Source organism: Pristiophorus japonicus, chromosome 9 (genome assembly GCF_044704955.1).
Source record: "Pristiophorus japonicus isolate sPriJap1 chromosome 9, sPriJap1.hap1, whole genome shotgun sequence".
Taxonomy (NCBI): Eukaryota; Metazoa; Chordata; class Chondrichthyes; family Pristiophoridae; genus Pristiophorus; species Pristiophorus japonicus.
Genome location: NC_091985.1, coordinates 47,201,429 through 47,215,352, shown reverse-complemented (window position 1 = coordinate 47,215,352; position 13,924 = coordinate 47,201,429). Strand labels below are relative to the sequence as shown.

Here is a 13,924-nt window from a genome sequence, read left to right as displayed (position 1 = left end):
TCTTCCGTTTCTACAATTTTCCAATATGGAAAGTCAGATGTGGATATATCTACAATATATCCCATTTTACCATTAGTAAGAAATATGAAACTTTTTCCACTAGTAAAGTTTAATGATAAAATGTTTTTATACCTTTCATTGAAACATTCACACCAGATGCTAGAAACAACCCTCCAAACCGGTTGTTGAAAATCTGATTGTTTTCTAGTGTAGCTGTAGCATGATTTGTTATCTCAATGCCTGTGAAAGAAGGACAGTGATTATATACAGCTGGAATTGGAAAATAAAAAAGTACCGCAGATCTTTAGGCCCCCACATAAACAAGATTAGGACCTATATAGTTACAGTTAGTTAGGATTTTAAACATATTTGAGGCAAAATTCCTTGATCCAATTCCACTTCCATTAAATATGGAGCCTGACACCATCGGAGTATCCGAGGTCAGTTAATTAACATAAATCAAGCATCGAAGTTAATATGAATGCACCTTGGGTATTCACTTGTGGTGGTGGAAGGAAAGAAAGGGAGGAAGAGTCAGCATTCAAGCCACTTGGAAGAGAACTAGCATTACCAGTTGAAAATGCCAACCGTGGAAATTGATCCCCTTTATAAAAAGGGGCAATTTCACTCTTGCTGCCTGCAATCTTCTGGCATGTTCTGGGCCTGGACAGGGTAAGGAGGCGGAAGCAGTGGGCATTCCAGCCATCTTGCTGGCCTCATCTCCTTCTTGACATCAGGCTATCCACGGGGCAGACCGAACTTCCACCAGATCCTGCCTGCCAGTGGGAATTGCCGTACGTTGCTCTCCAGGTCTGAGACCCAGTGTTTCCAGGTCCTGCCCGTTCCTGCACCTGCCAGCCCTCTCCCACCATAATGGGCCCCCAACAAATTCAGGACTATGGTATTCAATAAAACTAATTTTTCTTACTGAAACTCAAGGCTGCAAAACATACTGTAGGATTAGTTATTTTTATATAAATGGAATTTTAATGTAACTTCATTCATCCCAAGGGTATTTTTTTTAAAGTCGGGGATTGACCCCTCAATGCAGCTTATCCGGGATCCAACCAAATGACAGGTGTGCTATAGCATCTATTACTATAATATGGTAGAATTCTTCATTAAGATGGAGAGTGACACAGTTAATTTAGTGACTAGGGTCCTGAACCTAAAGAAAGGTAACTTCGATGGTATGAAACGTGAATTGTCTAGGATAGACTGGCGAATGATACTTAAAGGGTTGACGGTAGACAGACATTTAAAGATCACACGGATGAACTTCAAAACGGGGAAGGTGGCTCAACCGTGGCTAACAAGGGAAATTAGGGATAGTGTTAAATCCAAGGAAGAGGCATATAAATTGGCCAGAAAAAGCAGCAAACCTGAGGATAGGGAGAAATTTAGAATTCAGCAGAGGAGGACAAAGGGTTTAATTAGGAGGGGGGAAAAGAGGGTATTAGAGTAAGCTTGCAGGGAACATAAAAACGAACTGCAAAAGCTTCTATAGATATGAGAAGAGAAAAAGATTAGTGAAGACTAATGCAGGTCCCTTGCAGTTAGATTCAAGTGAATTCATAATGGGGAACAAAGAAATGGCAAACCAACTGAACAAATCACGAAGGAAGACACAAATAACCTTCCGGAAATACTAGGGGACTGAGGGTCTGGCGAGAAGGAGGAACTGAAGGAAATCCTTGTTAGTCAGAAAATTGTGTTAGGGAAATTGATGGGATTGAAGGCAGATAACTCCCCAGGGCCAGATAGTCTGCATCCCAGAGTACTTAAGGAAGTGGCCCCTAGAAATAGTGGATGCTTTGGTGATCATTTTCCAACATTCTATAGACTCTGGATCAGTTCCTATGGATTGGAGGATAGCTAATGTAACCCCACTGTTTAAAAAAGGAGGGAGAGAGAAAACAGGGAATTATAGACCGGTTAGCCTGACATCAGTAGTGGGGAAAATGTTGGAATCAATTATTAAAGATGTAATAGCAGCGCATTTGGAAAGCAGTGACAGGATCAGTCCAAGTCAGCATGGATTTATGAAAGGGAAATCATGCTCGACAAATCTTCTGGAATTTTTTGAGGATGTAACTAGTGGACAAGGGAGAACCAATGCATGTGGTGTATTTGGACTTTCAAAAGGCTTTTGACAAGGTCTCACACAAGAGGTTAGTGTGCAAAATTAAAGCACACGGTATTGGGGGGTAATGTATTGACATGGATATAGAACTGGTTGGCAGACAGGAAGCAAAGAGTAGGAATAAACAGGTTCTTTTCAGAATGGCAGGCAGTGATTAGTGGGGTACCACAAAGTTCAGTGCTGGGACCCCAGCTATTTACAATATACTTTAATGATTTAGACGAAGGAATTGAATGTAATATCTCCAAGTTTACAGGTGACACTAAGCTGGGTGGCAGTGAGAGCTGTGAGGAGGATGCTAAGAGGCTGCAGGGTGACTTGGACAGGTTAGGTGAATGGGCAAATGCATGGCAGATGCAGTATAATGTAGATAAAGGTGAGGTTATCCACTTTGGTGGCAAAAACACGAAGATTATCTGAATGGTGACAGATTAGGAAATGGGGAGGTGCAACGAGACCTGGGTGTCATGGTACATCAGTCATTGAAAGTTGGCATGCAGGCACAGCAGGCGGCAAATGGCATGTTGGCTTTCATAGCGAGAGGATGAGTAGAAGAGCAGGGAGGTCTTACTGCAGTTGTATAGGGCCTTGGTGAGGCCACACCTTGAATATTGTGTACAGTTTTGGAATCCTAATCTGAGGAAGGACATTCTTGCTATTGAGGGGGTGCAGCGAAGGTTCACCAGACTGATTCCTGGGATGGCAGGACTGACACATGAAGAAAGACTGGATCGACTAGGCTTATATTCACTGGAATTTAAAAGAATGAGCGGGGATCTCATAGAAACATATAAAATTCTGACGGGATTGGACAGGTTAGATGCAGGAAGAATGTTCCCGATGTTGGGGAAGTCCAGAACTAGGGGTCACAGTCTAAGGATAAGGGGTAAGCCATTTAGGACCGAGACGAGGAGAAACCTCTTCACTCAGAGAATTGTGAACCTGTGGAATTCTCTACCACAGAAAGTTGAGGCCAGTTCGTTAAGATATATTCAAAAGAGAGTTAGATGTGGCCCTTATGGCAAAAGGGATCAAGGGGTATGGAGAAAAAGCAGGAATGGGGTAATGAAGTTGCATGATAAGCCACGATCATATTGAATGGTGGTGCAGGCTCGAAGGGCCGAATGGCCTACTCCTGCACCTATTTTCTATATTTCTATTGCTGCATCACACACTGCCAAGAAAAATAGGGGATAATGTGAACAGGGTTATATGCAGAAGCCGTCTCAGAATATCAATCCTGCTGGAATAACTCCACTTCTTTAAAAAAAACACTATTGGTAAAAGCAGCATCATAGCTTGTCTAGTCCCATATCAGTACAATGCAAATTACTGAAACAGGTGCCTGTTAATCATGAACTGTCACTTGCACATCAACCCAAATTCGTGCTTGTCCTGCAAAATGTATTATCATTTCTATATTAAAAAAATCACCTCACGAGCATGAAGATAATTAGTAATGCATACAAGCTAACTTCTGATTTGACACTAAAATGTCAGAAGTTGACCGATTGGGTCCGTAAAACTTCATGTCCAATTTTAGATTTTTGGCACTTGGTTGTTTTACAATTTAAACGTTTATGGAAAAAGGTATAGATAGTACATTGAGAAACTGTAAAAGATAAAATAAAGGAGTGTGCAAAATTGGATAAAGATAATAGATGGAATAACGCAAGCAGAAGTATTTAAAATTTGTAATTAAAGTGTTTATTTCAGTGGAGTCGGCTTACGGTGAAATTATTCCTGATATTCGAGTTGCCTTATAACAGTATTAAGGTTTGTTTCAGCATCACAAGTACTTTCTACCTGGACTACTCTTCCAGCAGTCAGCTATGGAGCAGCGTTACAGGAGGCATGAGATCATGTATCCAATTAACCATCTCCGTAAGACAGTGCTGTGTGTGGCAGCTCCAGAAGGGAGGAAAGAAATTCAATATAATCTCTGCACTCAGCCGAGGCCAGGTATAATGATTTTATCAAAATCAGAATCTTTGTACAAGATTATATTAATACAGAATTGCCTTTTCCTCCATTTAGCACCAACTGCTGATTTGTAATCAAATACATTTGGTCATATTATACAACGTCATTCAATAATTAGGAGAACTAAATTGTTACTAACGTCTTTCTTTCACATTTCTTGTACACAGCTTTTAATTAAAAGTTACAGACCTGCTGCAAACCCATCAAATATCCTGTTCTTCCGCAACACTGGATGGCTGTTGGTGCTAATAAGGACACCGGCTTGGGCATTCCTGAAGATATCATTTTCTTCAAGGAGTCCTACAATAAAGAGTGAAAAAGAGAACGCTATACAATATATTACAATGTAAAAGAAATTCCATATAATCAGTAACAATCCCTCTAGCAATTTAGCAACAAACAAGCCCATCTATAAATCTTTAAGAGTCCTCTTTTCAAACATGCAATATAAGCAAAAAGAGGATTCTTTAAACAGGAAGAAAAAGCGTGGCAATGATTTTAATGGGGAAGTATCACAACTGGAAGTGTATTTTCAATGTAAAGTACTCCCACATTAAATCCATTTGGAAAGATTGCAAAATATATGCCCTGCCCCCTCCTCCCAAAGAGACTTTTACATTGATACTGGTTGAAAAGCAGTACAATTTATCTATTTTAGTTATGGATCTTTATTAAATTGGGGATCAGTTAGTATTTATACAGCTCTTTCCTTCAAGAAAATAAATGGATGGGATAGAATCCATGACACAGTAAATTGTGCACAAAGTAAACTGTGTACAAGAGGGACAGGCTTGATGGGATAAATGACCCCTCTCATTCCATGCTTTTTCTGAGCTCAGTTTGCAGTTTAATGTTCCAAGCCAAAGCTTACAATTCTGTGGATTAATCCTATTCATATTTCTATTGATTGCAGGAAAGCCTTCCTATCACATACTCAGAAATTCGTAACTGCCCCATAATGTGCAATAAAAGCCCATGTGAAGTCTACACCAGTTTCAGAACAGAGGTGTGAAGGGTAGCTTCCATGGTTAACATTTATCCCACCTTCGATTAAAGTTAGAAAAGTAAATTTGATTTACCAAGATGAAAAATCTCTTCTCCCAAAAGAAGATTAATTGCAACATAATCTTAAAAAATTTAAGACAGATGCAAGACCCTCAAAAACGTGCTAAGCGTAGAACCGGACTTTCCTATGAAAATCACCTCACCATTATTTATATATCGGCAGCAACTTCCAGCGAGCAGAGACACGCAGCGAAAAGCTAAAATCCGTAAAGTGCTGTCCGAGATACGCCGCTCCTCTATAAGCTACACGAAATTATCATCTCGCCGCCTGGTTTCCCATTCAAATGTATTGAACGGCATGAATTTCCTGTACTGATGTCGTGGATACGGACTAAACTCGCCACAAAAAGTTAGGACTTGTCTATTCCAGACTAAGTACCCTTTTAACAGAGTGACAAGTCTTGATTAATGCCAAAGAATCTCTTTGTCACTGAAAATTAACTTTTACAAGTATGGAGTCTCATTCCTTCAGCTTTCAATGCTTGAGATTTAAAAAAAAATGTAAACATTTTTTTACTTTTTCTTTATCTCTTTTCCCTCTCTTTCACTTTCAGTACCTGATTTGACATTGAATTCACTATTCTAACTTATATTTCCTGGTTCAGACTGTACTGTGCATTAACAATTACTCAAGTTGAGATACACAGTTGCTTGCCCCGTTCACACAGATCCCTTGTGGAGGGCATCGTGCAGTTTGGATGTCCCGCTGGCAGCAAATTGCCGTGCAAAACCCCATGGGAAGTCTAAGGGCAAGTGGAAATCTCATGAACGGCTAGCACCGTTCGTTTGCCGCTCACAGCAAAATCCAGCCCATTGAGGTTTAATCTATGATATCTACTAAGCACAACACTTTTTCTGGTTAACAGAGCACAAAGAAAGTTACAAGCTGCCATCTCAACCATCAATAAGCAGGCAGTTATAACGTAGATTAAAAATAATTCTGTTCCAGCTACAGAATAGAAAACAGAATTTGCACTAGCTATCCATCTTCAGTTCATTAATTCAAGTTTCTGGTCAAAAATCTTCCTGTAAAAGCACATGGCACACACATAAATGCCACATTTCTAGAAGCCGCTAATTTGGTACTGTACTGAATTTGCAAACTGAAAGGGAATGTTTCAAAGCAATTTAGCCCATCAGAAACCCATTCCTTGCACAAAGCACACAAACCCTCAAAGTTAAAATCAAGCAAAAATCCAGAATCATATCTTCATAAAGGACTTGGAGCTAGGGGTCACAAGCATAGTAGCTAAATTTAAAGATAAAACAAAGCTAATGAAGGTGGCAGACTGCAAAGCTAAACAGGACAAGCTACAGGAGCATCTGAATATACTTGGGAATTAGGCAGACAGATGGCAGATAAAATTCAATGCAGAGAAATGCAAAATGAATGATCCTGGGGGTTCTTATTGACACATTGAAGCTATTGCAACACTGCTCATTGGCAGAGTAAATCAGATGTTGGGAGGTATTAAAATATCAATATTAAGCCAAAAAAGTGAGGTCATCCAATCACTTGACAAATAATTGGTGCAACTGCATTCATAATACTGTGCACTGTTCCAGTACAAGGGTATTGCAACTATTGAGAGCATACATTGGAGAGCAATCAGAATGATTTGAGGGAATGGAGAAATTGGATTACAAGCATCTCGATAATGTAGGCCGTTTCATTTCCTCCAGAACAGCAGGGCCAGAGGACACGACCTGCGCTCAAGGGGTAAATTAAAAACGAATCTGCAGAAACATTGGCCCAGAATTTGCTGCCAAAATTAATGGTGGGTTTAATGGCGCTCACCCTTATTAATGTGCAAATTGCCCAACTTGTAGCAAGGAAGAGGTAGCCTGTGAATTACAAATCTCCACAAGTTGCTGGATGATTTGCGCCACTGTGCTGTTCGACTCTCAAGCGCCAGCTCGCCCTCAACCTCCGAGAGTTTCATGAAGTTGTTGCATTTACGCATTAATTGACAATTAAACTCACTGTAGAAAGTTAAGGATGGTACTTAACAGCACAAGTACCTTGTTAATGAGGAGATGCATGTTCCTGCAATGCCAACCAACTACTCAAGCCCAGAATCTGAACAATTTAAATTATGGAGTGTCATTCCTACACGCAGTAAATTGAGAGATTATTTTTTTTTAATTCTTACTTTTCCAGCGTCTTTACATCTCTGAATTCAGTTTTTCTTTCTCTCTCTTCCTGTACCTGAATTGACTCTAATTTAGCCTCTGCCTCTGTCGATCCTATTTCTTTCTCAATCCTGAAATCTCATTACTTGAGATACACTGTTGGTCCCGTCGTTCACTAAGGTTCCAGATGCCCTGTTGCCCACGCATACCCGGGGCAAAATAATTGAGCTGAAGGTTGAGGGTAAATGCTGAACTAACGCTTCAGCAAATTCAGGGCCAAACTGGGAGTTTAATTGGTGCAATACAATCTAGAAAGTATCTCATCTTCCGTTTCACTCATTGTCCCCATTCAATTTAACTGTCTCCCTACCTGTATATTGACATCCCCCTTTTAAAATAAACTGTAGGTTAAATTGTATTTCAAAGAATTGAACAAATATTTAAATCCTGCATGTGCTTAAGATCAGCCGCAGCCTTACTGTCTGTTTCTCGTTTGTGATGTTTCTAGGATGAAGTTAACTTTTCTATGCTACTGTGTGGGGTTTTTAAATCAATAAATTATCCCAAGTTCCAAATTCAATTAAACTTTGCATGAGAACCTCGAGTGTAGGAAGTTCCTCCTTTTTAATTTACTAATCATAATTTTTAAAAGAGGGAAATTTAATTATGGTGCCGTAAGTAAAGATTGAAGATCTGAATTATTGCTTTTAAAAATGGCAATGAAAAGTTTTGAAGGAAAGTTATTAAACTATGAGAAAGAGCTTCCTACAACTTGCAATTGGAGGAAGCAGTACAACAACTGTGCGATCTTTCTGGGTTTCTTTGTATTGTCGTTGTTCCTCCACTTAGTCAATTACTTGGATCTCTGACCTGAGGCAAAACGAAGCCGAGGTTGCAGAGCAAAAGTGAGCCTTCATCCGAACTAATACCAGTCCGGTTTGCTGATGTACCCAATCAGCTGCTGCCGCTGACTCTAGCGACGAGGCACACAGGCCATGAACAGAAACCCAGAGATATGCCAACAAAAGGTAAGTTTTAAGGAGCGTCTAAAGGAGGAAAGAGAGGTAGAGGTTTAGGGATGGAATTCCAGAGCTTGGGGCCAAAGCAGCTGAAGGCACAGCCGCCAATCGGGGAGCAATTAAAAGCGGAATGTCCAAGAGGTCAGAATTGCAGGAGCAGAGAGATCTCAGGGTTGTAGTATGGTTGAATTTGTAATACAGATTGAGGGTGAGGAAGTAGTGTCTCAAACGAGCGTACTATGCTTAAACAAAGGGGACTACAGTGGGATGAGGGCAGAGTTGGCTAAAGTAGACTGGGAACACAGACTAAACGGTGGCACAATTGAGGAACAGTGGAGGACTTTTAAGTAGCTCTTTCATAGTGCTCAACAAAAATATATTCCAATGAAAAAGAAGGGCGGTAAGAGAAGGGATAACCAGCCATGGATAACCAAGGAAATAAAGGAGAGTTATCAAATTAAAAACCGATGCGTATGAGGTGGCCAAGGTTAGTGGGAAACTAGAAGATTGGGAAAACTTTAAACGACAGCAAAGAATGACTAAGAAAGCAATAAAGAAAGGAAAGATAGATTACGAAAGTAAACTTGCGCAAAACATAAAAACAGATAGTAAAACCTTTTACCGATATATAAAATGGAAAAGAGTGACTAAAGTAAATGATGGTCCCTTAGAAGATGAGAAGGGGGATTTAATAATGGGAAATGTGGAAATGGCAGAGACCTTAAACAATTATTTTGCTTCCGTCTTCACAGTGGAAGACACAAAAACCATGCCAAAAATTGCTGGTCACAGGAATGTGGGAAGGGAGGACCTCGAGACAATCACTATCACGAGGGGGGTAGTGCTGGACAGGCTAATGGATCTCAAGGTAGACAGGTCCCCTGGTCCTGATGAAATGCATCCCAGGGTATTAAAAGAGATGGCGGAAGTTATAGCAGATGCATTCATTATAATCTACCAAAATTCTCTGAACTCTGGGGAGGTACCATCGGATTGGAATGCAGCTAATGTAACGACTCTGTTTAAAAAAGAGGGCAGACAAAAGGCAGGTAACTATAGGCCGGTTAGTTTAACATCTGTAGTGGGGAAAATGCTTGAAACTATTAAGGAAGAAATAGCGGGACATCTAGATAGGAATAGTGCAATCACGCTGACGCAGCATGGATTCATGAAGGGGAAATCATGTTTAATTAATTTACTGGAATTCTTTGAGGATATAACGAGCATGGTGGATAGAGGTGTACCGATGGATGTGGTGGTGTATTTAGATTTCCAAAAGGCATTCGATAAGGTGCCACACAAAAGGTTACTGCAGAAGATAAAGGTACGCGGAGTCAGAGGAAATGTATTAGCATGGATAGAGAATTGGCTGGCTAACAGAAAGCAGAGAGTCAGGATAAATGGGTCCTTTTCGGGTTGGAAATCGGTGGTTAGTGGTGTGCCACAGGGATCGGTGCTGGGACCACAACTGTTTACAATATATATAGATGACCTGGAAGAGGGGACAGAGTGTAGTGTAACAAAATTTGCAGATGACAAAGATTAGTGGGAAAGCAGGTTGTGTAGAGGACACAGAGAGACTGCAAAGAGATTTAGATAGGTTAAGCGAATGGGCTAAGGTTTGGCAGAGGGAATACAATGTCATAAGAACATAAGAATTAGGAACAGGAGTAGGCCATCTAGCCCCTCAAGCCTGCTCCGCCATTCAACAAGATCATGGCTGATCTGGCCGTGGACTCAGCTCCACTTACCCGCCCGCTCCCTGTAACCCTTAATTCCCTTATTGGTTAAAAATCTATCTGTGATTTGAATACATTCAATGAGCTAGCCTCAACTGCTTCCTTGGGCAGAGAATTCCACAGATTCACAACCCTCTGGGAGAAGAAATTCCTTCTCAACTCGGTTTTAAATTGCCTCCCCCATATTTTGAGGCTTTGCCCCCTAGTTCAAGTTTCCCCGACCAGTGGAAACAACCTCTCTGCCTCTATCTTGTCTAACCATTTCATTATTTTAAATGCTCCTATAAGATCATCGTAAAATGTGAGGTCATCCACCTTGGAAAAAAAAACAGTAAAAGGGATTATTATTTGAATGGGGAGAAATTACAACATGCTGCGGTGCAGAGGGACCTGGGGGTCCTTGTGCATGAATCCCAAAGAGTTAGTTTGCAGGTGCAGCAGGTAATCAGGAAGGCGAATGGAATGTTGGCCTTCATTGCGAGAGGGATGGAGTACAAAAGCAGGGAGGTCCTTCTGCAACTGTATAGGGTATTGGTGAGGCCGCACCAGGAGTACTGCGACCAGTTTTGGTCACCTTACTTAAGGAAGGATATACTAGCTTTGGAGGGGGTACAGAGACGATTCACTCGGCTGATTCCGGAGATGAGGGGGTTACCTTATGATGATAGATTGAGTAGACTGGGTCTTTACTCGTTGGAGTTCAGAAGGATGAGGGGTGATCTTATAGAAACATTTAAAATCATGAAAGGGATAGACAAGATAGAGGCAGAGAGGTTGTTTCCACTGGTTGGGGAGACTAGAACTAGGGGGCACAGCCTCAAAATACGGGGGAGCCAATTTAAAACCGAGTCGAGAAGGAATTTCTTCTCCCAGAGGGTTGTGAATCTGTGGAATTCTCTGCCCAAGGAAGCAGTTGAGGCTGGCTCATTGAATGTATTCAAATCACAGATAGATAGATTTTTAACCAATAAGGGAATTAAGGGTTTTGGGGAGCGGGTGGGTAAGTGGAGCTGAGTCCACGGCCAGATCAGCCATGATCTTGTTGAGTGGCGAAGCAGGCTCAAAGGGCTAGATGGCCTACTCCTGTTCCTAATTCTTATGTTCTTATGTATGAGGCCATGGAGGGATTTGAAAACAAGTATGAGAATTTTAAAGTTGAGGCATCGGTAGACCAGGAACCAATGTATGGGCAGCAGAATTTTGGACGAGTTCAAGTTTGAGTGCCAACGATGAAATGAAATGTGAGCTTCAGACCACATATCTGCTACATCACCAAGTCCGCCTTCTTCCAATTCCGTAACATCGCCCAAATCCACCACTGCTTCAGCTCATCTGCTGCTGAAACTCTTACCCATACTTTTATTACCAATAGACGACTATTCTAATGCTCTCCTGGCTTGCCTCCCATCTTCTACCATTCATAAACTTGAACTCATCCAAAACTCTGCTGCCCACATTCTATCTCGCACCAAGTCTTGTTCATCCATCACCCCTGTGCTCGCTGACCTACAGTGGTTCCCGGTAAGGCAACACCTTAATTTTAAAATTCCCATTTGTTTTCAAATCCCTCCATGGCCTCAACCCTCCTGACCGCTGAAACCTCCTCCAGCCCTATAACCCAAAGATCGCTGCGCTCTTCCAATTCTGACCTCTTCCATATTCCGATTTTAATTGCTCCCCCATTGGCAGCCATGCCTTCAGCTGCCGAGGATCCAAGCTTTGGAATTCCACCCCTAAACCTCTCTATCTTTCTTTCCCTCTTTAAGACGCTCCTTAAAACCTACTTCTTTGACCAAGCTTTTGATCATCTGTCCTAATATCCCCTTATGTGGCTCTGTGTCCAATTTTGTTTGACAACGCTCCTGTGAAGCACCTTGGGAGTTTTACCACACTAAAGGAACTATATAAATGCAAGTTCTAGTTGTTGAAGAAATGAGCTGCAAACAGCCCAACACCCAACACAGAATGCCTGATAAACATAAGGCATACAAAAATGAATGGAGAAGTGTTCAGTTTCTCAGCATTGATGTTCCTCATATTGCTGCTCAGGAATCAGGAGAAATTAAATACTGTGGATAGAATCATGGATGGTTACAGCAGAGAAGGAGGCCATTCAGCCTGTGCCGGCTCTCTGCAAGAGCACTTCAGGTAGTCCCACTCCCCTGCCTTTTTCCTGTAGTCTTGCAATTTTTTTCCCTCAAGGTACTTATCAAATTCTCTTTTGAAAGCCATGATTGAATCTGCCTCAAACACCCTTTCAAGCAGTGCATTTCAGATCCTAACCACTCACTGCGAAAAAAGGTTTCCCCTCAAATCGTCTTTGGTTCTTTTGCCAATCACCTTGAATGTGTCTCCTCTGGTTCTCGACCCTTCCTCCAATGAGAACAGTTTCTCTCTGTCTAGACTGCTCATGATTTTGAATGGCTCTATCTCCTCTCAACCTTTTCTGCTCTGAATAGAACTGCAGCTTCACTAGTCTATCCATGTAACTGAAGTCCCTCATCCCTGGAATCATTCTCATAAATCTTTTCTGCACCCTCTCTAAAGCCTTCACATCCTTCCTAAAGTGTGGTGCCCAGAATTGGAAAAGTTAAGGCTGAACCAGTGTTTTATAAAGGTCCATCATAACTTCCCTGCTTTTATAGACGACTTCAAGATTTTTGTTCAAATTGTCCTTTAGTTAAATTCATTGTATGCAATGAGGGGTGCAAACTAGCGAGTAAGCACAGCTGTTTCTGCCGGAGATAAATGGATCATTTAAGACACGATAACCGGCAACTTTTGACACAAATGCAAATTGCTAATGGACATCGCTTTTTAGCCAATGTAAGCGACTGCCCATTTTAAACATGGATGATCTAAATGGTGGGGATTTTCTATCTGTCCTTCCAACACTTGATCCTCTTCCTAACCATAAATTTATGCAGTTTTTATTCTTATTTTTATAAAAAGTGTGTTCATACAAAGAATTATCTTGTATTTATATAGCTCCAAGATCTCTGGACATCCCAAAGCATAGTACAACAAAGAGATTACTTTTGAAGTGGAGTCACTATTATATAGGCAAACGCAGCAGCCAATATGCAGAGCATGGTCTCACTAATAGCAAATAAAGAAATGAATGAATAGATAATCTGTTTTGAGGAGAGGGGCAGAACTCCTTGCTTTTTTTGAATGCCACGGAATATTTTTTACAGCTACTTGTCCAGGTAGACCAATGGATTAACATCTTATCTAACTAACACCGCCAACAATGCAGCACGTCAGCCTAGATTATATGGTCACCTCGCGTGCTACCAACTGAGCCAAGCTATCAGATGTCACTCAAGGAGGGCTTTATGAGCCAATCAACCAGACATTTTGGGGGGGGGGGAGAAGAGGATCACAACAGGACTTTAAAACTATAACAAAGGTGGGAAACACTCTTCAGGCAGATATGGCTTTAATAAATAATCATTGCCTTTTCATTTCTGAAATCTGGGTTCAAGTTCAGCCCAAGTTGATGGACTACAAGTTACAAGTTATGTTGCACAAGCTTAGATAATCTCAATCCAGTTCCCAGTGAGCATGCGCATACACAGCCCAAACTATATCTAATTCAGCACTAAAATTATAATCTCACTAAGGGAGGCTTGGCCATGTCATCGGATGGCAATTAAGGGAGGTGGGAAAATGTCCCAATGGTTAGCTCGAGATGCTCTGTTCAGTTTGGAGCTGAAGCAGCATTGGGATGAGTAGAGTTAGCCTAACTCTACATCTAACCATGCAATAACTGGACTAGGTTCACAAAATATTTTATTCCTTAGCACCACTAGGCCCAAGTTTCGAGCCGCACCTAGAGC

General features: G+C 41.2%; 1 protein-coding gene across 5 annotated transcripts in view; it reads right to left on the bottom strand.

The window, feature by feature from the left end:
- The window catches only part of fbxo11b (F-box protein 11b), a 138,464-nt gene that overhangs the window by 13,329 nt on the left and 111,211 nt on the right, over positions 1-13,924 (bottom strand). For all 5 annotated transcript variants that reach the window (XM_070889320.1, XM_070889321.1, XM_070889322.1 and 2 more), the window contains 2 exons: positions 4,316-4,426; positions 133-240 (listed from right to left, as the gene is read on the bottom strand). In XM_070889320.1, coding sequence (XP_070745421.1) covers positions 133-240; positions 4,316-4,426 — 219 coding nt within the window. The remainder of the gene's footprint in view (positions 1-132; positions 241-4,315; positions 4,427-13,924) is intronic.